This window comes from Mytilus edulis, chromosome 13 (genome assembly GCF_963676685.1).
Source record: "Mytilus edulis chromosome 13, xbMytEdul2.2, whole genome shotgun sequence".
Lineage (NCBI taxonomy): Eukaryota > Metazoa > Mollusca > Bivalvia > Mytilida > Mytilidae > Mytilus > Mytilus edulis.
Window position 1 is genome coordinate 16,713,223 of NC_092356.1, and position 24,091 is coordinate 16,737,313.

At 31.9% G+C, this 24,091-nt stretch overlaps 2 protein-coding genes and 1 long non-coding RNA gene across 4 annotated transcripts; 2 read left to right on the forward strand and 1 right to left on the reverse strand.

The window, feature by feature from the left end:
* The first annotated feature begins 321 nt into the window (after positions 1 to 321).
* On the forward strand, positions 322 to 825 carry LOC139501477 (uncharacterized). Its single transcript, XR_011658577.1, has 2 exons — positions 322 to 449; positions 708 to 825. It is a non-coding gene; the product is annotated as an uncharacterized lncRNA (long non-coding RNA).
* Positions 826 to 2,505: 1,680 nt separating this feature from the next.
* LOC139501475 (uncharacterized) lies at positions 2,506 to 8,271 on the reverse strand. The gene is made up of 5 exons (XM_071290551.1): positions 8,119 to 8,271; positions 6,410 to 6,590; positions 4,896 to 5,115; positions 4,053 to 4,614; positions 2,506 to 3,324 (listed from the first exon to the last, which is right to left on the reverse strand). Exons 1-5 carry the CDS (start codon positions 8,243 to 8,245, stop codon positions 2,741 to 2,743), a joined length of 1,674 nt encoding a protein of 557 aa, XP_071146652.1. The 5' UTR covers positions 8,246 to 8,271; the 3' UTR covers positions 2,506 to 2,740.
* A 120-nt stretch (positions 8,272 to 8,391) lies between these two features.
* LOC139501476 (elongator complex protein 5-like) lies at positions 8,392 to 23,937 on the forward strand. Of its 2 annotated transcripts, none has more exons than XM_071290552.1 (8): positions 8,392 to 8,543; positions 12,496 to 12,556; positions 13,975 to 14,046; positions 14,558 to 14,778; positions 16,183 to 16,361; positions 16,873 to 16,968; positions 21,755 to 21,855; positions 23,753 to 23,937. In XM_071290552.1, the coding sequence occupies exons 1-8, from the start codon at positions 8,489 to 8,491 to the stop codon at positions 23,859 to 23,861; spliced, it is 894 nt and encodes a 297-aa protein (XP_071146653.1). In that variant the 5' UTR covers positions 8,392 to 8,488; the 3' UTR covers positions 23,862 to 23,937. The 2 variants fall into 2 exon arrangements, with proteins under 2 accessions (XP_071146653.1, XP_071146654.1); XM_071290553.1 differs by lacking the exon at positions 8,392 to 8,543 and adding an exon at positions 9,526 to 9,576.
* Positions 23,938 to 24,091: the final 154 nt, after the last annotated feature.

The following is a 24,091-nucleotide window of genomic DNA, read 5'->3' on the forward strand; positions in this document are numbered from 1 at the left end:
CCAGCAAACAATCAATCACAACTCCTTTAACTTAAATACAAAGAAAAAAATCATGTTCGTTAAAGTTTTTTGAAATTGTTTTTCTTTATCTGTTAAAAAAATACATCATTTGTCTCCAAAAGTTTTATTTTATATAAATTTTGAAGAAATTTTACTTCTGTGACAGATTTATTTCTAAGTTTTTGTTAAATCAAGACAATATATATTACAAGCAATTGCTTTAAATTATAAGGCCCAGAGTTCACGAAAAGTGGCGGTCCTCAGGATTTTACCATCAAAACTTAGCATAGGACTGACACAATTTTAGTATTTTTCAATAGAATTAATAGTAAGGACCAGCAGATTTTCTTTAAGGAGCACCAAGGAAAAAAAGATTTCGGTAACTCTGAAGGCCTCTGTGGCCTAATTAAGTAGTTGAACTACAGTATCACTAGTTTGTAAACTCTGAGGTTGTGAGTTTGACTACAGTATCACTAGTTTGTAAACTCTGAGGTTGTGAGTTTGGCTACAGTATCACTAGTTTGTAAACTCTGAGGTTGTGAGTTTGACTACAGTATCACTAGTTTGTAAACTCTGAGGTTGTGAGTTTGGCTACAGTATCACTAGTTTGTAAACTCTGAGGTTGTGAGTTTGGCTACAGTATCACTAGTTTGTAAACTCTGAGGATGTGAGTTTGGCTACATTATCACTAGTTTGTAAACTCTGAGGTTGTGAGTTTGAAGCAGGTGCATTTGAGTTTGATTTACAGTTTACCAGGCAAAAGTTGTGGTTCTCTTCAAGCACTCCAGCTTCCTCCACCAATAAGAATTTGTTTAAATTTATGTATGAAACAAAAGTAGATGTGGGATAAAGGTCAATTAGACAGCAACCCATGACAAAAAAAAAGACACAAAAAGACATATAATAGTCAAGATATAGTCTTAAACAATAGACAGTTGTCTACAAAAATAAATTTGGCAAGCATTAAATCACCAAGAGTCTTAGTTAAAAGACTTTTATGGTATTACATGAGATTTTTTTAAATGTTTATAATCTTTTACACAATTCATATACAATATGTACCAAAAAGTATTTGTCAAAGTGTTAAATAAATCAAAATAAAATTAACAAAATTCGAATTTTACAAGTAGTAAAACAAAAAAACCGACTCAAGTTACAAACGACTCAAGTTACATTCAATAAGGGGAAGTCCATAAAAACTGACAACTATTTTTACCTCAAACTTCACAGAGAAAATATTAGCTAGAATATTTTATTATACATATGATCTGTGTCAGATAGAAATCAAGCTTATGTAATTGCTTGTATACATAAATGAGGGGAGATAAGACCTTTATCGGGACTCCGGGATCAGGTGTTTTTAAGCTTGGGATTTCGGGGTTGACCCTTGCGGGATCCGGGAATTCTTTTTTCCGAATTTCGGGACTGATTTTGCGTTTTTAAGCCCTGGATTTTGGGATTTCATTTTTTCAAGCCTGGGATTTTGGGATCAGGACCCCTCCTATCCCCCCTCATAAATAAGACTTTAATTGATTTTAGAACATTCAAATACGAAATAAAAGATAAAAAGTTTTGTAAGGTTACTGTTTTGAATTGTCAAACAGTTACAGACTTTTCAAATAGATTTTTTCAGGCAGAAATAGGTTAACAGATGTATTGATATTCATTTGCATAGGTTAATAGATGTATTGATATTCATTTGCATAGGTCGATTTCTAAAAAACGCAGTTCATATGTTAACCAGATATTTTACTATGAAAAACAATATATACTGTCACAGTGTGTATAAATTTCCCCCCAAAAAAGAAAAAAATATATATAAGCATGATAAGTGCCAATGTCTATATATGCTGTGTCTTTGGTAAAGCAAGATACTATTGTCAAATGCAAATAAATTAAAAAACTGAAAAAAACTCAAATGTTTGGCCTGTGTTATTGATCAGGATTAATTTTTCATATTAAAAGTCTTTAAAATCTAAGTTTTTATGAAAGATATCACAATAACTTAATATTATCAATTGTCCATGAAAATAAGGTAAATGTCTGAACACCATGAAAGATGGATGTGTACACCTTACAATCATTCTATATACAACACATTCTTGACCTATTGCTTTTAGAATATCAGAAACAGACCTAATCATTAAAACTTAACATTTACAAATGAATCATGAAAAGTATGTCAATGTCTTGCATTCTTTGAGTACAGCATGAAAAGATGATGTACTTATTTTCAAAAAGACTCAAAAAAAGTTTTAAAATCATGTAAGGGTTCAATTGAAAAGCAACTAAACAGCTTAAAATATTTCAAACTTTAAATTGATCATAATAATAGATTATTTTCATTTATAATATATACTTTATCAAAGATAGACAACTTCTTATGGATAAAGTAAATTTCGAGTTTCTGTGTCGTATCAAAATTTATTGATTTTATATTTCCTTATTGAAGAATTGCAGAATTTATTTGAGACAACGGCATTGTCTTTGTGGAACAAGTTGTTATTTTTTTTTTTACATTTCCTCATGTATTAATTATATAAATGATTATTTTAACCTCTTAAGGCAGAACTATTATCTATGCCAATCTAATGGATAGATGAAAGATTTGATGAAACAACTTAACTCTTTACGAAATTTACTGTTACAAAATCAAAATATTCTGTCAATCAATAAACAAAGAGATGAGATTCATAATCCTGATAAACAAATAAATGTTGTTCTAAAAATAACTTAAGTCTTATCTTTCTATCAATAAAAGTAAAGTTCTATCTTGTAACCCAACTTCACCAATAAGCTGTGACAAGTCAGTAAAAACAGCTTTTGGTGCATTACAAGACAAAGTATACTGTGATAAATCTGAACATAGAACATTTTCAGCGTATTGTTTCACAGATTCTAACTTTTCAGCGATGCGGAAATGCCGCTGGACCCGTTTACCATCTGGAAGTTTAACAGCCAATAACAGTCTTTCTTCGTTATCTCCTGGTTCGTCTGACAATCTATGAGGTCTGAAATGTTGAAAACTACTTTGTTGTTCTTGGTCTTCATTAGCACCTGAATCCTCCTGATCTGACGTATTCTGCAGATTATTCGGCCCACTGTTTAATATGTCTTTTGCTGATGAAAATGGCTGTTGAGTAAATGATCCGGAGCCTTTACTAGCAGCAGATCCTGATCTCTGCTGCTCGTGTAAATGCAATTGTTTTGTTTGTTCGGCAAGTTCGTCAGCTCTTTCCTGATTGGACATTGTTTCATTAGCCCCTATTGCAGGAAGTGGTTTGTAGCGTAAGAAGGAAGAATGAGGTCGTACCATTGTTGAGTCTAAAAGAGAAAAGCATCAAAATTACAAAACTTTACTTTTACAACTAAGGCCAAAGAAAACTAGAGGCATTGCAACCAAAGCTCACAAAATGAAATTTTGCCCCTTGCAAAGTCCCTTTTTTGATAAGAGAAACCACAAAATTATTCAGATGTGGAAATTAAATGAAATAGGAGGTGCAAATGAAAATCATGTGAGTGTGAGTAAGATTTTGTGAAATTTGACAGATATTTAAAACAAACTGGAACACTGTTCAAATTCTGTAAATTCTAAGCAGTCTGAAAATGTTTTGTTTTTTAATTTACACTTCATATTCAATTTCAGATCTGAATGCTTCTTTTTTTTTAATGTAATTTGGTTGTAAAAGAGCTAAATCAAGTATATTTTGTATAAAGTTATGGAAATGCTTCGTATCTAAAAAAAACAATTATGTGTAGACCATATCAACAATGAAATAAAAACATGAATAAAGATTTTAGTTTGTCTTCTGTATGTTGTAATTGTTATGGAGAACATCGATACATGTCTTTTATTTGGAAATTAACTTAGTTAGTTTAATATAATAGAACAATTGTTGTCTGTAAATAAAAACTAAAAGGAATCTTATGAAACATCCATCTTGATGTCAAACAGTATAAGTGTAACATTGTTAACAGATAACCAGCGCAATTTAATGATTATAATTCCAGAGATTTCAAATTTATGTTCTTTTTTCATGTATTTATCTTACCAGCTGCCTGGCTGTAAGCATCGTCATTTACATATTGCTCTTCCTGCCGTTTTCTACCACTTTGTGGTCTTTTTCTTGCCGACTTTGGTCGTGATGACCGTGGTCTAGAAGATGGGGGTCTAGGAGTTTGAGGCTCTTCATGAACAGGCATAACATCGGACTGATATGTATCTGAATTATCCACATTCTGATAATGTCCATATTTATATCTATTTTTACCGCTTAAAATTGGGGCATAACCATCCGGTGGATTTTCTGAGGAAACCCCATAATCACCATATGATTGGCTGTCCTGAGGATGAGTATCAGTGTACTGATATTGTTCATTTCCTGTATAAGAGAGGGGATTCTCATATCTTTTGTCATATGAATTGCCGTCAAAGTCAAAAACTTGTTCTTCATTTGCATAATCAGGCTGCTGTTGTCTTCTAGGTGATCGATGACTGTGATAAGGACTTCCCAGGGGACTTTTCTGAAGTCCAGTTTCTCCATGATAAGGGGGACTACTTAATGGACTCATTTGATTTGTTTGTGTTTGGTATGGACTTCCAAGAGGACTTCTCTGTAATATAAGTTTTGTATCTTATGTTAAATTAAGTCATTTTTATATTTTTTTAATTGAACAATGATTTAAATATTAAACCAAAATTTCAGATTCTAAGACTTAAAATAAATATTTTTATGTAGTTGCAGATTTTATCAAATAGATTTATATAAAGAAGACAATTTAGTTCTTGAAAATCTGGCTTTCTTATAAATGATGATGTTAAAAAGTAGAGAATGCGTCAATGGGACACAGATTCCATATTATAAGTAGGTTTTACTGTATTTCTATTTTAATACCTGGGAAACAGTTTCTCTAGATAACAATCTAAATGCAGAGGGAGACTGAGCAGACAAATATCCCTCAGCTGGTGATACAGACATTTGTGATGGTGACATCTTTTGCGAGGGACTGTTTCCAATTGGAGAGTTATTACCTCCCCCTGGTGAAGAATTCTCTGAATCACTACTGTCAGAAACCACTCTTGGTTCTTGTCTTGAAAATTCATCATAGTCATGTCTATAATAAAAAGAAATAAAAATATCATTGAGATTTAAGATTTTTCTATTCAAATTCACGATTTTTTTTGTAAACAATCTTTATACAGATGTCATTTTAGCTAACTTTCTTGAATTGAGGGAAAAAAATATCTTGTAAGATATTTGATTTCATGTAACTTATAAAACAGTTGTTGGCATGACACGGGTTATGTTCTTCTCATATATGTTATGATGGTATGATACTAAACCCCTAACGGGAAGGATTGTGCCTGATGTTCATATGATGAAATCATAATCTTTCAGTCAGTTTAATTGAAGTCTGGAGCTGGCATGTCAGTTAACTGCTAGTAGTCTGTTGTTATTTATGTATTATTGTCATTTTGTTTATTTTCTTTGGTTACATCTTCTGACATCAGACTCGGATTTCTCTTGAACTGAATTTTAATGAGCGTTTTGTTATGCGTTTACTTTACTACATTGGTTAGAGGTATAGGGGGAGGGTTGAGATCTCACAAACATGTTTAACCCCGCCGCATTTTTGCGCCTGTCCCAAGTCAGGAGCCTCTGGCCTTTGTTAGTCTTGTATTATTTTAATTATAGTTTCTTGTGTACAATTTGGAAATTAGTATGGCGTTCATTATCACTGGACTAGTATATATTTGTTTAGGGGCCAGCTGAAGGACGCCTCCGGGTGCGGGAATTTCTCGCTACATTGAAGACCTGTTGGTGACCCTCTGCTGTTGTGTTTTTTTATTTGGTCGGGTTGTTGTCTCTTTGACACATTCCCCATTTCCATTCTCAATTTTATCTTTATCTGTATAACTATCATGAAGCTGCATATTTTATTTCTGAAAAGTATATGTTAAAATGTGAACATCTGTGTCTGTGGCATGAAATTTTTTAAAAGCCTGTGTCTGTGAAACAGCATATTATTTAAACTCAATAAAATTTTGACATATGAGGGAGTACCAATCTTTTATTTGGGATTTGCCTGTTGTCTCGCAAACATTAAGTATAAGCCATGGTGAGAGATACAGCCCACTGTACATGACATCTGGGAACATATAGTGTGGTCTAACTTGCACTAAAAGTTGTTGAATTTTTCAGCACATTGACAAGTTAGGATAAGGCATCAAAATGTATATAATTTTGAAAGAAATGATGGCCACTTTATTTGAACTTTCAACAAAACAGCTGTGAATACTTGCAATGGGGCTATGAATTAGTGGTTTTATTCCTGTACATGATACAATTTCTCAAAAAAATACCTTATTTACATGAATAAATTTTCTAATACCACATGCTTTTTATACCTATCATATGTATCAGGTCTAAATCCCACTCTTGAAGTAGGTCTTCCAGTTTTTGTTTCATCAAAAATTTCTTCTCTGCCTCCACGAGATTGTGGTCGAATTTGTCTATATCCTCGTCCAGTTCTCGGACGTTCCATTGTTCTTTCCATTAGGACAGGACTGTGGTTTTGTCTATACATTTCTGAAATTAGAAAATCTATATAAAAAAGAAAGCAAATCTTTTATGGCTTACTGCTGTGTGAATCTTTACATGCAATGTAATCTGACTTTAAATTTTTAAAATGATGCAAGTCCTGTTTTTAGAATCTGTGTTAGTTAGAAATCTGATATATATTGAATAACGTTTAACCACATTTTAAAGGTCCCAATTAATTGGGGAATCAATCATGTCCCCATACCTAGATATACTGATAAAAGTGTAATTTTTCACGTTTAATTATCTTTTTCCTTTGACCACACTAGATTTGACTGCTTCTGTGTCTGTTGTTTTACAACTTTCAATATAACTCCTCATGTTGTAAAAATTAATAAATAATTAGGCCACACTTAAAAATGTTTTAGTTTGCCCAAACCCTACCCAAAAGTAGAGATAGTGGGTAGGTAGGTAGGCAATTTTTTTTATTTTGAGAAAGAGAAATGGAAGTGTTGGATGTTTTTTTTTGTCATGCAGAAAAGCAGCAGATTCGATTAAAAAAAAAGACTTTTCTAATCAAGGCAATAAAAGATTTTGAGTAGGCAGCTATTTTCTGGGTAGGTAGGGTTAGGGCAAACAAACAATCTTTTTATGGCCTTATCCCGAAAACCAAGTGCTGACCTGAAGAACAAAGTGGAATTTTAAAGTTGTCTTTCTGATATTATTTTACATCTCACTAGTCCCCCCTTTTTTTAAATTTTGTAATTACATTGTAAAATCTACAAGTTTATTTGTTCAGTGTATCTTTTAATAAAGTTATAGCCATTTCAACTGATATTTTATAGAGTGTCTTTCTATGTTGTGATGTTTCACTATTAACATCACTATAAATTTAGGATAGGGTGAAGCTTAAGGTTGGCACACTTTTTGTTGCCATACTAGTGCATGTAATTTCCTGTGTCCTGCCAGACTACGTTTTCAGTTTTCACGCTTCATTATTCGACTTTCATGTGTCACTCTTATAAAAAAATTACCAATCATGCCTCACGCTTAGACCCCTATATAAATTAGACAGTTGGTTTTACTGTTTGAATCGGTTTTACACTAGTCATTCATTTGGGCCCTTTATTATAGCTTGCTGTTCTGTTTGAGCCACGGCCATACTTTGCCCTATAATAATGTTTACTTAAATTGCAAATTGTATCTTGGACATGTTCTGTAACTGTATCTCTATGTGTATGTTGAAGACACCAATTTTGGCTTTTACTCAAAAGGAGAGAGAGACACCTATTGGCTGTGTTGGAGAGCAGCCTTGAAGCTCTCAACTGTATCTGCGCATACAATACGGTCTTCCAGTTGGATGGAGAGTTGTCTCAATGTCTCATTTAGCACTAATAACACATGTCCATACACACATAGAAGTTAAAAGGGGTTATGTAAATATTTTGAACATATCATCTTTAAACATGGTCAGTCCATATGTTTCCTCTGGAGCAGATTGCCTTGAACTTGACGCAATAACAAGGTCAGTTTATGAAAAATGCAATGTAAAAGGGTGTGATTAGGGTTTAAGCACCGTCAACATTTCTGTATTCCACTGTAGAGTAAGATGGAAGATTGTCAGAGTACTGGACGTCTGCATGGTCATGATTTGCGCTGTACCTCCCTCCATGACGACTAGCAGGACGACAAGAATCCGCCATGTTGTTTACATCATTCGTTAACAAATATTTTCGACCTCATTGGTCAAAATTAAAAAATACAGAATTATCAAAAAACTATATCACTATAACTATAATTAAATTCGTTTAAAATTTACTGTATAATTCATTTTTTTAAAAGGACATCAAAAGTCATTTGTATTTTCTGCGATTCTGAAAGATGTCTGCGCCCATAGAAGTCAATATTGCAACTTTTTAGTAACGAAAAAGATTGTTCTTATCGATATGATTGGGGATTTGGCCAAGGGGCAAGACAAGTCTAACATTGTTCTGATTGAAGGCAAGTTTTAGAAAGATACGATCTCAAAATAAGCCAGCTTTTGCTTTCGAGATGTTTCGTCCACTTGCACTGGTCGTTTCAACTTTCGGCCACAGACGATTCGTCCATACATTTTCTTCATATTGTTCTTTGGGTCCTGTTCTTTTGCATTTAATATGAGGCAGGCATTAGGGAGCTACCATTTGATTTTTGTGGGGGGGGCTAGGATGAAATTTGAAAAAAATAGGCAGGACAGGAATTTTGAGTAAAAAAAAAGGCAGGATGAGACACTTGCAAAAAAAAAAAAATTCAGGACGACAATTAAGGTAAAAAAAAGTCAGGATAAACTAAAAAAAAAAGGCAGGACCGAACAGAGTGAAAAACATGAAAAATAAAAAGGCAGGACAGAGATTATAGCTAAAAAAAAAGGCAGGACAGAGATTATAGCTAAAAAAAAAGGCAGGACAGAGATTATAGCTAAAAAAAAATGCAGGACAAAATTTCTCATCCTAGCCCCCCCATAAAAATCAAATGGTAGCTCCCTTACCTGTAAATGGGGACGAAGTCTGTATGAATTATTCTTTTGTAACTTAAATATTTGTTAAAAAAAAAGAAATGGAAATTATACCGAAACGTTTCCGATTTTGGTTCTGTTGTTAGGGATTTTAGTTGTGACGTTATTTAAATTATGATGTCATATGCAATGTAAACAAAGAAACGCTATCATCAGGTAACGTTTTTTCATATCAAGGAATTATTAAAAATGAAATTGGTATTGCATGTTCCTTCCTATTTTATACTAGACTGATAAATATATATTTTACTCAAAGTTTCATACAAACGAGACCGGAAAAAGGAAGTTCATCTTACATTTCTGCGCATGTTTGGGGTTTTCAAAACATGACATAAAAAAAAATGAATGATTTTGAGTTCATTAGTACAATTTTTATTGAATTTTCTACTGCTATTGAGGACTTCTTCCCAACATCAAGTTGACTGATGTTGTGATGAATAAATTTGTTCCAGTTTTTAAACGAAAGTATGAGAAAAAAATGTGAGTTAGATGACCACTAGTCCAAATAATTATGACGTCTGGCAAGGCTATTTTAATTTTTTTCTGGGACACTTTCCTTGCCAGAGGACTTAGATGACCACCAACTATGGAAGCAAGTTAACTCGTACCACAGTAACTCATACCAAAATAGTTAACTCGTACCAACGTAAACTTGTACCATTCAGAACACGTAACACTGCAAACTCGTACCATTAAAAATATATTAAAAAATATGAATGTTTTATGTTGTTTTTTTTGTAAACTTAAAAAAAAAAAAAAGTTGAAATACTTGAATTTTATACAGGATTTTAATGAAAACTTAGACAAAAATATGAACTGATCAGTAAGGGCAAGCTAAAAGGTGTCAATGGAAGAAGGTCCGAGCAGTCCAGGGACAGATAATCGCCTTGTGGGACATATCCAACTATCTTGGTCATCACGTGACTTTTACACTTAAGTTAAAATTGAGAATGGAAATGGGGAATGTGTCAAAGAGACAACAACCCGACCAAATAAAAAACAACAGCAGAGGGTCACCAACAGGTCTTCAATGTAGCGAGAAATTCCCGCACCCGGAGGCGTCCTTCAGCTGGCCCCTAAACAAATATATACTAGTCCAGTGATAATGAACGCCATACTAATTTCCAAATTGTACACAAGAAACTAAAATTAAAATAATACAAGACTAACAAAGGCCAGAGGCTCCTGACTTGGGACAGGCGCAAAAATGCGGCGGGGTTAAACATGTTTGTGAGATCTCAACCCTCCCCCTATACCTCTAACCAATGTAGTAAAGTAAACGCATAACAATACGCACATTAAAATTCAGTTCAAGAGAAATCCGAGTCTGATGTCAGAAGATGTAACCAAAGAAAATAAACATAATGACAAAAATACATAAATAACAACAGACTACTAGCAGTTAACTGACATGCCAGCTCCAGACTTCAATTAAACTGACTGAAAGATTATGATTTCATCATATGAACATCAGGCACAATCCTTCCCGTTAGGGGTTTAGTATCATACCATCATAACATATATGAGAAGAACATAACCCGTGTCATGCCAACAACTGTTTTTAAAAAAAAAAAAAAAAAAAAAAAATGTGTTTAGTTCCGATGCAAAGACCTTATCAGTGACTCAATATTAACGCCAAAATATGCAATCTTTAATGACTTGACAACAGTATCGTAATTATATCCCTTCTTAATAAGTCTATTCAAAGGTTTTGTAAGTTTCTGAGGTGAATACTGACACCTTTGTGCTTTATAAAGTATATTACCATAAAAAATTGGATGTGAAATACCTGAACGTATTAGAAGTCTGCATGTTGAGCTATATTTACGAATGATGTCTTTATACCGATGATAAAATTTAGTAAATGTTTTGACTAGTTTGTGATATCGAAAACCCTGGTGTAATAATTTTTCAGTAATACATAAATTTCTCTCGTTAAAATCTAAAACATTGTTACATACACGAGCGAATCGTACAAGTTGAGATATATAAACACCGTAGGATGGTGACAAGGGAACGTCACCATCTAAAAACGGATAATTAACGATAGGAAATGAAAAATCATCCCTTTTATCATAAATTTGAGTATTCAGCTTTCCATTAGTGATATAGATATCAAGATCGAGAAAAGGGCAGTGGTCATTGTTAGTATTAGCTTTATTTAAAGTAAGTTCAACAGGATAAATTTCATTAATATACATACTGAAGTCGTCATTGTATATCAGTTATAGCCAATTGGTTATCAATGAAAATGAATGGGGTACATATATTAAATGGTCATAACTTTTTTGTTATATTGTGTATTTAAACTCCCAACCCTGCGTTTTACAGTATACAAATTTTTACAATTAAAAATGTTTTAAGTTTCAGTTCAGATATATGATTTCCTGCTTTGAAATAAGTTTGAAAATCGAGGTGACATAACCAGACAAACTCCGTTGACTTCTTCGTTAAAACTCAATAAAATTGCAATGGGACCTTTTTTAATCAATTTTCTAAACTTTCATTCTAAATGAATGTTATGATGTTATGAAATTGTGGTAAATAAAGCATCAAAATGAAATATATCCTTTGTTATTATGCCAACACTACCATTAAGCCTACTGGCCATGCAGAATACAGATGGACAGTCAAACTCATAAATAGAAATAAACTGACAATATTATGCTGCCAACGCTACCATGACGTCTACTCGCTATTCACAATACCATTAGAACAGATACCGGAAGGACAGTCAAACTCATAAAAAGAAATAAACTGACAACGCCATGGCTAATAAATAAAAAGACAAACAGACAAATAATAGCACACAAGACACAACCACATGATAGAAAACGAAAAACTATGCAACTCAAACCCCACTTTAAGCTGAGGATGATTTTAGGTACTATTTCATATATCAGTTACTTTCCTCTGGGGTCACGTTGGTACGAGTTAACAATGGTACAGGTAACTATAATTCCCAACTATACACCTTATCGCTATAATTTTGGAAATCTGTATCGCTTGACCCGAAAATCTGCCCCACTTAAACTATTGACATCATACAACAGTCACTTTTTCATCGTGGCTTCAGTTATATTTTACTGTGACATCAAAATTTTATGGGTACCCAAGTAACCTTTGTGATTTCCAGTAATGACCAGTAATGGCAGGCAAAAAGCATATAACATGCTTGATTTGGCGTTGCACTTTATGGTTTATTTCTTCGTTACAATAGTTTAGTTATTGTTACTTATAGTATTTATGATTTATTTTTCAAATTATATGATACATGTATTAAAAATATTTATTGCTTAACTTGTTTAATTAAGTACTGACAAATGACTGAATAGAGTCAAGATAATCATGATAATCAAGATTAATTATTTGTAAAACTGTTTAGTATTTGTATTTCAGATTCATCAGACTATCTTGGTAGAGGTGTTCTGTGTTCTTTCATATCTAGTCTTGCAGAGAGGTACATTATGTATATTGTATTAGAATTAAGGATGTACTTAGGTGAGGTTAAGTAAAAATTAGGAAATTAAGAAATTAAAATTGATACTATAAGCTGGTAGAGCATCAATTAAGGATAAAGATAAGCTAAAAATATTGATAGGTCATGGACCTCCTTTTTGAGATATTTGAGATTTAAAATATGGCGGGAAAAGGCTGACTCGGACTTTTACCTTATATTTGCATTGGTATTATTTGGGTCTCAAAACAAAAGAAAGAAAATCAAGAATCTTTTAAAATTTTGGTAAATGACCTTTCATGAGCTATTAAGTCTTATATGAAAAAATAAATGGGTGTTATGGGGCAAAATATTTTACATTGTATTGTATGGAAAAACACCTAGGAGTCCGAACATTTGACACAAATTTCAAAACCTCACCTAAGTACATCCTTAAATCATGAAAAATAAAACACACCTTCATCATGTTCATGACCTTATTAATATCATGAATATTTTATTGACCTACAATAATTGTTTCCCATTTTCTACACATCCCTAAGGACTTTTGGAAGGTGTGTAGGTGGTTTTTTTTTGTTGTTCTCAGATTCCTGAAATTTATAAGTTATAGAGGATGATTTGGGGGAGGGACTCTTGAGAAAAAAGCAATTAATTGGTTGTGTTGAAGTTTAACTGCGATATTTTTCTGGGATAACCTGATACAAAATGTATTAAGTTAACATTAAGGATGAAGTTACAGTGAGAAAGATTTTTTTTTAAATTACCATTTAAATATTAGCTGAATTTTTTTCTTTAAATATATTTAAACTTTAAACACAAAAATTAAGGTATTGAATTAAAGCGATGCTGTTGGATTGCTAATGAGGCAATGAAATGAAACTATCATGACCAGAGTTCAAATGACAAAAAAATGACCAATAATAATATGATTTGATAAACCAAAAAATCATCTTGTCCAATTATTTTTTGAAAGCTTTGATAGAATATAACTAATTGAAGAATTCAAATAGAGAAATGTATTTGATGAGCGACAGAAAAACACATTAATTTACAAATGCCTGTAGCACATGAGTAAATTATCAGTTTTTTTCGGTCACAAGTTGAATATTTTTCAATATTTGAAATCTTTGATTAGTTATTATTTATATTACATTGGCAAATGTCATTCTTATGAAATAAAATGTCAGGAACTTTATCTTTTTCTACACATTCACGATTTGCTTTGATCTGACGAAATGGACAAAGTCTTGACAATGCCTATTGTTGTATGACTTCAGATGAGTGAAAATAACCACATTTATTTCACATGTGAAATTATCACCTGGAAACCAATGTAATAAGTGCATTTTATCATGCTCATGTTTACCATAATTTATAATCACATGATGATCTTACAATAATATCATATATATTTATTTTAGAGTTGATGAGGTACATATTGTCTGTTATGATGGCAGGTCAAGAGATATCAAGTCACACATTGATGTTAGCAGGTATGTTTTTTATAAAACCAATCGTTATAACTTTTGTTTCATTAAACCTATCCTAAATGAATCTGTCGATAAATTTATATAAATTTATATTTATATTTAAAAAAAATCAAATTTAAGCAAGCATTTGCTATAAATTTTTTATATTTTTCCTGTGATTATATTTTTTCAAATTTTCTTGCAATTTTGCTGTTTCTGACTTGTTTAATACATCTTTAATTATAATTAACCACCCTTAATTTAAATTGTTGTATGTATACGCCTTCCAGTAATTTCTCTTGAGAATATTGTACAATAATTTTTTTTTTATCTTAAGAAACATAAGAAATAGTTTTTTTACAAGATAAAATAAAATCTATATTATTGACCTATGAGTCGTAGGCTATGACTGTATACTTGAATGAAATAACATATTATATTTAAAAAAAATCAAATTTAATCATAGGCTACGACTGTATACTTGAATGAAATAACAGAGCAAAACAAAAAGAACTTTTTAATAATTTTTTATCAGGTGCAAGATATATGATGGACATTCAGACATTTTGAATTGGAATAACACTCCTAGTCTAAATGCAACAATTGATATTATACCATTCCTAATAGAAAAAAATAATATCCATGGCAACAAGAAAATTGCAGTGGTGATTGATTCACTTAGCCAGTTGATTTTGTACAGATCTGCATCATACACATGTCAAGTCATCCATAAGTTGGCGTATACACAGTGTTTAGGTAAAATAAGTTGTATGGGGCAACACAAAGTGTGTGTACTGTAAATTCAGAAATTTAGGATTTTAATTTTTGCGATTTTGAAAACAATCCTGTATAATTCGTACAAAAGTTTTTTAATGCGAGTTTAAATTATTGGGATTATAATCGTGTTGCATTTTTTGCAACTTGATAAAAAAAATCGCAATAGTATCTGAATTAACATTATATAAAAAATAAGATGTTGTGTGATTGCCAATGAGACAGCTACAAGAGACCAAATGACACATAACTTAATAGTAACAAATATGTAACACAGCAACAAATGACAACCACTGAATTACAGGCTCCTGACTTGGGACAAGCACTTACATACTGACTGTGGCAGGGTTAAACATGTTAGCAGGATCCCAACCCTTCCGTAACCTTGGACAGTGGTGTAACAATACAACATAAAAACAAACTATAAAAAATCAGTTGAAAATATCTTAACTCATAAAATGGATTCAAATAGAAATGCATCCAACAAAAACACTGAGTTGATGGGGCCAGGTACCTTGTACATCCCAACAACATAAAGACAAAGTACAGATCTAATATAAAAAAAAGAAGATGTGGTATGATTGCCAATGAGACAACTCTCCACAAGAGACCAACATAACACATAAATTAACAAGCATAGGTCACCCTATGGCCTTCAACAATGAGCAAAGCCTTCTCCCAGTTTCTGACAGCTAGGTCAAAGCCATTAACAGCTTTTAAAAATAATCATGCATCTAAGACTAAATTTGCGTTTATCATATTACGCCATAACCTTATTTTTGGTAAAAAATTTAAAGAAAGTGATATCTTATTCGGATTCAGCAGACGACAAGCAATAACAAGAGGAACAGTTTATGGGGAGATAACTCCAATATGCAAAAGCGTTATAATTGTTGAATAGCATATTTCAAATAAACTATCATCATGTTGCGAGATAAAAGCAACATTACAGAAACAGAAGTGGCTGAACAAAAAAATGATTATCAAATTAATTTCAAAAGGTCTTCCTCAGAATGGTGGAAGGACCCAAAAAGGAAGAGGGAAACTAAGGGCAATCAATAACCAAAGGTAAAAGAAAAGCAGACAAAAAGACTAAAATCTAAAATAGTACACACAACACTCATTTCATCGGTTTTCCTGCTATTTTCCATTAAAAAAGTATACATAGTACAAATTTATATAATGTACAAAAACATATGATCTATCTAAACATAGCAAACTAAAGATGAGTAACACAAGCATGTGAGGAGACTAACATGTTACCACTGGCTGCTTGCAATCCTTATTAAACATAAAACAAAATGAATTATATATTCAACTTTTCAACTTTTGTATGCATGACAATTAAATATTATTATACTAATATTTTGTGTTTAATTACTTCAGGTTGTGAAGTGGAACAGGTCGTCTGCTTGCTGCATGAAGATTTACATGATCACATGACCTCCTCACTGGTTGAACATACTGCATCAACAATAATTAAGATGAAAAAGCCCAGTACTGATCAACATACTCATGGCTGTGATGTGTTCCATAAAAAGATTTCAGGGAAGATAACCCAGATTGTAATTATTCCTTGTTTATTAATAAAAAAATAGGGAGATTTTGTATGATTTCCATAAGACACGAAAGTCCAAATGGCATTGTACACTTTTCAGATCTGTCAGTTATATATTTCCTGTTTGCCGCTATTTTGATTTTTCACTGTGTTGAATGAACTTAGAAATGCATTGTCACACATTTCTGCTATACTACTATAATGAATAACTTCATATTTGGTCTTTTGATCAGCAGTTCTACAGTGATTTCTACCTCAATTCACAAAAACTGGTTTTCACGAAAATTACTGAATCCACAGTACATGTACCAGATTTAAACACTATGAATTGCCAAGACTGGTGTTGGAATGGGATTTTTTTTTTCGAAGTGTGACAATGTAATCATTCCATTCTAATTAAAATTTCACATTTTGACAGTTATTGTGCATGATATTTATGAATTATATGAAACATAATTTTTTACTGTCAAAAGTACATTACCTGCAAAAAATTGTCATAAATCATGTATATATTTCAGAGTGAAAACTTCAGTTTGACAGATAACTTTGAAATTAAGGATGTAAAAGAAGTTTCAACGGTGATTAGTCTGCAAAGTTCTGCAGACGACAGTCAGGTAAGCAGAAACAATGGCAGGGGCGTTAATTATTGGACACATTTCCAAAAGCATGAATCTGATTTTAAAATTTCAATTGAAAATTATTATTCCCCTTGTTGGAAAGAAAACTGGTTTGCTGAAAAGCAGAGCAATGGTGAAAACAATTGGTTTTCAGTAATAAGTCAAGCTTCATGATCAAGTTTAAAAACACGTATATTGGAAGGCAAAAGACTTGAATTTAGTTACTGTTTATCAGTTTCACTTCCCAACAAGGGAAATAACTACTTCAAATTATATTTTTAGAGTCAAAATTGATTCCAAAATGAGTTTCTGGATAGGGATATAAAATCTCATCAAATGATTTTTTTTTTATTAGAATCCAATAAGGCCACACCAATTTAATTTCTTGTTCTACGAATTTTTGGACTTCAAAAATTGGGGCGAGCGAGCGATTTGAAAATTTTAATAAAAAAATATTTGATTTGCAAATTTTTGAGGCGATCGAAGCTTGAAAAGTATTTTTTTTTTGTAAACATAAAATAGTAGGTTTTGACAATTTTAAAACTTGATTTATCACTTGTACTTTGACCATGTTGACATTTCTTTAATTTATGAAGAATTTTTTCCCTGTTCACCAAGATATAATTGAATAATTAGAATTGCTATATGTATGTGTGCCAATTAATGAGACAATTCTTCATCCTAAAAACAATTTTATAAGTATCCCTTTTATGAGGGGTCAATATAAGTTATAATGTATTTTTTTGTAAATAACACTTTTAAGTACAAAAGGGCTCATCTTTTCCCAACGAACTATATATCTATCTGGTATTAAATGATAAAAACATGTCCAAGAATTTTGTGATTTTCCTGGACCTTAGCCATTTCAACTATTATTTAAAACAAGTGGACCCCTCTAGTTGTTTAAAATATAATGTATTTCTCCTCTTTTTAAGTAATAAAATTGAAGTTTTTCAATTGATTTGTATAGAAGCACTATACAAATCCTTGGTATTTCTTTTCTACAACAGTAAAATGATCCCATATGAGCCCTGTTAACACTGGGCATTGACCCAGACCAAACAGCAAGCTATAAGGGACACAAAATTATAAGTAAAATTGAGAAAGGAAATGGAGAATGTGTCAAAGCGACAACAACCCGACCATAGAGCAATCACAATTCGAACTGGAAAACCAACGATCTTATTTATTTATACAAATGGGAAAATACCAAATAATTTTTATGAACATCAACAAACGATATCTACATTTTAACTGCTGAGCGACAGGTCCCTGAATCAATCAGGACAGGTGCTTAAACATGCGGCGGGTATGGATTAGTTTTGTATTGCCAGCATACAATATAATTGCAGTTGAAGGCATTTCTTTCCGAAGTTCTTTGAAGTTTATTCTAACAACAAAAATTTCTTGATAGAGAATATAAGTAAGGGGAAGGAAACCAATGTTTTGTTTTGACTGGTATTTTCCTCTGTTACATATTTCTATCGGAGCACTCCCATTTTAGTCTTGGGATAAATGTGTATCATGCTGAATCAAATATTGTTTCAAATATTTACACAAATGGGGTGCTTATATGTTTAAAATCGTTATATACAGGTGAGACTGTATATATCTTTTTATAATATTTACAAAAAAAGGTACGGAAAATGGACACGATTACATTTCCCGATGCGGGAAGCGGGAATATAAAAAAAATAAAAAAATTCTGTTTTGAAAAAAATAGGTGCGGGCGGGTCCGTCGAACAAGGAATTAAATTGGTGTGGCCTAAACTGTAATTTTTAAATTTGATGATTTTTATTTAACCAGTAATACATTTATCAACTTTGCATTTATATAATATAAATTTTGTTTATTCAACTTATTTTATAGGTCATAATAGTCGGTGGTTTAATCCAATTTAAAATTTCTCACTTTTGGAAAAATTTGCTTTATTCTTTTTAAAAATCATGTCTCAAATACACTATTAATGAAATACATACCTGCCAACTTTTGGAAGTGCCCATGGGGGTTTTAGTGCGCGATAACAATTTCAAAGGTTACAATTCTTTCACCGTTTTTTGCGCATGCTGTTTTGTGGTTTTGAAAAAGTGTCATATTTGTATGATGAGCTTTCAAGCCTTTTTATTAAGTTTTTTTTGCATGATTCTAATTATTATATCAGTAGAAAAGATGAACATGTAGCTATAAGCCCAGGATTTATTTCCATGTGTAAGGATATGACATGATTGTTGACCTTTTCCAATTTAAAATTATGCAAAAAGAAGGACCTTTATCAACACCTCAATGTAAGGACATTAAAACCCACTTTTTTTTAGTACAAATGAACACATATTCATACTATTTGAAAAAATCTAAAAGAAACTATACATCTTATGATAAATGTTATTATATGCTCAACACATGTACAAGAATTTTGAAGTGTTCTTGGACTTGAACTTCTTTATTTTTCAAAATAATTGAACCCCTCATTTACAAAAGTTGTTCCAAAAATAAATTATAATGAATTTTTCCATTTTTAAGTAAGAAAGTCTAAATTTTTCTATTTTATTTTTTACAATAGTAAAATGACCCCATGTCTTAGGGACAGTCCCTCATTTAAGGGATACCCCTTATGTGGGGGGGGGGGGGGGGGGTCCAAACCTGTTTGTTTGGTACTTGTGAAAAATAAAGAATAGTACAATGTACTTAAATGATTTGGTAATTTAATTGAATACATAAATAACAGATGTTACTTCAAGTGTAATGTCAATAATTTAGTGAATAATCTTCTGTTTATTATCTTTATGGTAGTACATGTACTGCATCATTGAAATTGTAAATCAACCATGCTTTGATTCTTAATCTGTGTAAGAACCTCATTGAAGGTGAAAAATCACCTGCCATGTTCACGATTTTACAATTCTGACTAACACATAGAGGAATGCAACACAAGTTCAAAATCTAGCATGTAAGAATAATCTTGAGAGAAAAGGTTTTTGATTGGCTCATTAATTTGATCACGAGAAACAGAATTTGATTAGCTGAACACGATTGTCTTCCCTTGGATACAGTTTAAAATCGGGAACAATCAAATTTTTGTGTACATTTTCACAAAATCGTGTTTTAGGTGTTTTTTCACAATCACGATCGTGCAATCGTGACAAAGGGTCAAAATCGTGTAGTGCACGCCTAAATTGTGAAAGTTGGCAGGTATGGAAATATTTTGAAATTCTTGTTATTTCTTATATATTTCCAAGTTTTCACAGTCATTACTTCCCATACAATTCCTATAAACCACAGTCATCTTTCACCATGAAAAATATAAAACTTACGGCGGAGGACATTTTAGTGCATTGATAGGACATTTGAGTGAAAAAAAATCAGACGTTTTATCGCCAAAGTAGAACCCATTTTAGTGAAATATTTTAAACACTTTATTATATATATAAATAAATTAAATATAAATAGACTTAAGACAGCACAATATAAAACATGATGTCCAATTAAAATACAGCACTAAATGGCTAAACGATTTAATCAAATGTTAAAAGTTTGTTCTAGCCTGGAATTTATGTTCTAGAGAATGGACGTAATGGGCTCTGGATATACCCCCTGTACAATACTGTTGAATTGTATTAGGAACTGTTATTTCTCTTTATCTTGTCTAGATTTTGACGCACATTCCTCTTTACTCCGTAATTTTGTATATGTTGTTGTTTGCAATTTGATAATAGTATCAAACATAAATAGCTGGGTGACAACTATAACATTGCTCACTATAATGGTCATGGGACGACTCTGGATTATAATTTGTTTCCTTTAAAATACAATGAAATTCTGCCCAAAGCTTAGTTAGTATTATTCAACCAGGTAAGTTTTCGTTAAAATGGGCTATTGAAAATACAGATGAACGTATTAATCCCGCGCTAAAATGGGCTCTAATGTTGGCGCTCAAATGTCCCCTAGTAGTTCAAAATCTTGTCCAACTGACTAATGAACTTTTCTTACTGAGGAGACATTATATTATCTATAATACTAAAATTACGAGGTCCAATTTGTCAACCGTCATCACGTAAAAAACGATGAATCACAGAATTCAACTTTATATATAACTAATATAGTACAAAGGTGTAGATTTAAAATTACACCACTCCAGGCCCTTTTGTTTTCCACGTAATTAATATTGCCAATAATTAAGAAGTTCCGGGTCGAGTCCGCTACCGATACCAATAGTATATTCACCTGTTACCTATTACCTTATCTGTACGTTCCGCATCTGACAGGCGCACCACCAAACGTTGTATTCAGGATTAATATGCTATATACACGGGTCATAACCACAGGGTTGACACTACTAAATTGTCAAATTGTTACCTATTGTAGTATTTTAATCAGTAAGACTTTCTAAGATAGCAATACGAATACTAAAAATCTGGACTAAAAATAAGGCGTATAGGTACAGTTTTCAATTTGTTAGTGGGCATGACGTAAAACAGCGAAGCAAAGAATTCAACTTTATTTATAACTTATATAGGACAATGCTGTTGATTAAAAAATACTCCATTCCAGAACCTTTTGTTTTCCAAATAATTAATATTATTGTTTCAGTTCGACGGGTTCAAACAGAAAGACTTGAAAGCAAAGAAAAACTGTTTATCTTATAATCAGCATGACTTAAAATAAGGCTTGCGCATAGTTATATATTTTAATTCAGTCACGGACCCGTGATATCACGGGTGTGTTCTAGTATTTTAGTAAAATTGTACCAGTTTCTATAGACTGTCCATTATTCTTTTATTTTAGGTTGACCCTGCTGCAAATTTGACCTTTAACTTGACCTTAACAGATAAGGAAAAGAAAGCGAGAAGTCAAGTCAAGTTACCCTATACATATGACCAACAAAGGTGAGTCCTTACATTACCTGTTGTTTAGTAGTACCATAGCTTTATGTACTGGTTAAGGTTATTGGTCCCTTACTGACGAAGCAGAAGGGCACTTCAGGTTTGCACTCAGTATGTAGGTGTTTTGTTTAATCATGACAAGTTACAGATCAAGTTCAAATTTTGTTTGGTCTATCAATTTTATACAGAGTTATGGTCCTTGAATAATCTCAACACTCAAATAATCAGTTTTCCAATATTATTTTGTCATGATTGAAGATTATGATTTGACGATTGGTATATATATAGTTTAAGCTTGACAAGTTACAGATCAAGTTCAAATTTTGTTCCAGTCTGATGATTTTGTGCAGAGTTATGGTCCTTGGACTTTCATTCAAATAATCAATTTTCCACATTTTATTCCCATCATAGTTGAAGATATTGACTTGATATTTGTTATATATTTTACACCATGACAAGTTATAAATCAAATTACCATTTATTTCCAGTTCAGTGATTATTTTACTGGTACAATGTATCACAGAATGTTTGTAATCATTAGAATTCCCTATCCTTCTGAAACAATGTATCTATATTATGTATCAAGGTGGTCTTATTTACTAAAAGTTACCAACTCATGAGTACCTCATGTTTTGCATACTGTGGATTCATTTATTTTCATTGGTACCAATTTTCGTGGATTAAGGAAAATTTACATGTTCGTGGATATTTAATTTCTTGGTTTTTCCAAATTCTGGGTTCTAGCCTATAGAAAATTTGTTTATATTCCTTGAACATCTAAATTCGTGGTTCACCTGTACTCACAAAATCCACGAAAATTATCCAACAAATAATAATAAATCCACAGTAGTATATTATTTACAGTATTTATCAAAAGAAATCTTGAACATTATATTTTAAAAACCATCTTCCTATAGACACACACACACACATGCATAATATGAATGGCTCATTGACTAACGGATGCTCCCATTACATAATGTTTGATTGATGTTTAATGTACTGTTAGCTAAAAAAAACTAAAAGCTAAAACACCAAACTTCAAGGTAAACTTAGAATTGGAAATTCTGTAAAAACTGTCAAAACCAAATACTTTACTTTGTTAAGCAACAGAATGACTATAACATAACTGTCATATAAGCCTTGTATTGGCTTTGAAAAAAATAATGGATTGTAAAAAAACAAAGGTAACCTCTGGATCCTTTTGTTTTATGTTTAGGTTGATAACTGATTGGTGAACACACAACCATTTTATACATAAAAAGTTCAAATTCTTAGTATTCTAGTGACATATAAGTTTTTATAGTGGCTTGTTTTTTTGTCAAGTCTTCGACTTTAGTCGAAAAAGCGAGACTAAGCAATCCTACATTCCGTCGTCGTCGTTGTTGTCGGCAGAGGCGTCCACAAATATTCAGTCTGTGGTTAAAGTTTTTTTAGAATTTTAATAACTTTCTTAAACTATCCTTGGTTTGTACCAAACTTGGACAGAAGCTTGTTTATGATCATAAGATAGTATCCAGAAGTAAATTTTGTAAAAAAATAAATCCATTTTTTCCGTATTTTACTTTTAAATGGACTTAGTTTTTCTGCGGGGAAACATTACATTCACTCTGTGGTTAAAGTTTTTAAAATTTTAATAACTTTCTTAAATTATCCTGGGTTTGTACCAAACTTGGACAGAAGCTTCTTACAATCATAAGATAGTATCAAGAGGAATATTTTTATGGATTTTTTTCCTCATTTTTGTTGAGCCTGCGATTTACAGCAAAAGTAGGCAAGACACTGGGTTCCGTTAACCCTTACAAAATTTTTTTTTATATACACAACTATTTTTCTCACAAGAAATTTTTTTCCTCTTAAATTACTATAAGAATATTGTATTTTCTTTATATGCTTACAGACAGGAAGATACTTTGAGCAAGTCTGTTGGAGAAGGAAAGATATTTTACCAGCCGGATGAAATTGATGACTTTGATGAGGAAGACCCTGATGATGACCTGGACATTTGACTGTAGCATCTATTAAATTCATCAAATTCTTGCAAAATATTATTTTGTTTTGAATAAATCTAGTGCAATTATGATATTTCTATTTTAGAATTTTTAACCAATGCCATCATCCAACCATCATAACATTTTTCAGTGTGGAATTTGCTGCAATATTGTCTTGAATTGACCCATTTTGTTGCATTTGTTTCAGGAAAAATACCATAACCCCTCATGCCTTTTCAAGTTCAATG

What these genes read in the sequence shown, in the direction of transcription:
- LOC139501475 (XM_071290551.1), bottom strand. Translation starts at nt 8,245, where the DNA reads ATGGCGGATTCTTGTCGTCCTGCTAGTCGTCATGGAGGGAGGTACAGC. An exon ending in CTAGAGAAACTGTTTCCCAG is followed by an intron (nt 4,615 to 4,895) that starts GTATTAAAATAG and finishes CTTATATTACAG; the next exon opens with AGAAGTCCTCTTGGAAGTCC. An exon ending in TGCTTACAGCCAGGCAGCTG is followed by an intron (nt 3,325 to 4,052) that starts GTAAGATAAATA and finishes TTTCTCTTTTAG; the next exon opens with ACTCAACAATGGTACGACCT.
- LOC139501476 (XM_071290552.1), top strand. Translation starts at nt 8,489, where the DNA reads ATGATTGGGGATTTGGCCAAGGGGCAAGACAAGTCTAACATTGTTCTG. An exon ending in ATATCTAGTCTTGCAGAGAG is followed by an intron (nt 12,557 to 13,974) that starts GTACATTATGTA and finishes TATTTATTTTAG; the next exon opens with AGTTGATGAGGTACATATTG. An exon ending in GGCGTATACACAGTGTTTAG is followed by an intron (nt 14,779 to 16,182) that starts GTAAAATAAGTT and finishes TAATTACTTCAG; the next exon opens with GTTGTGAAGTGGAACAGGTC.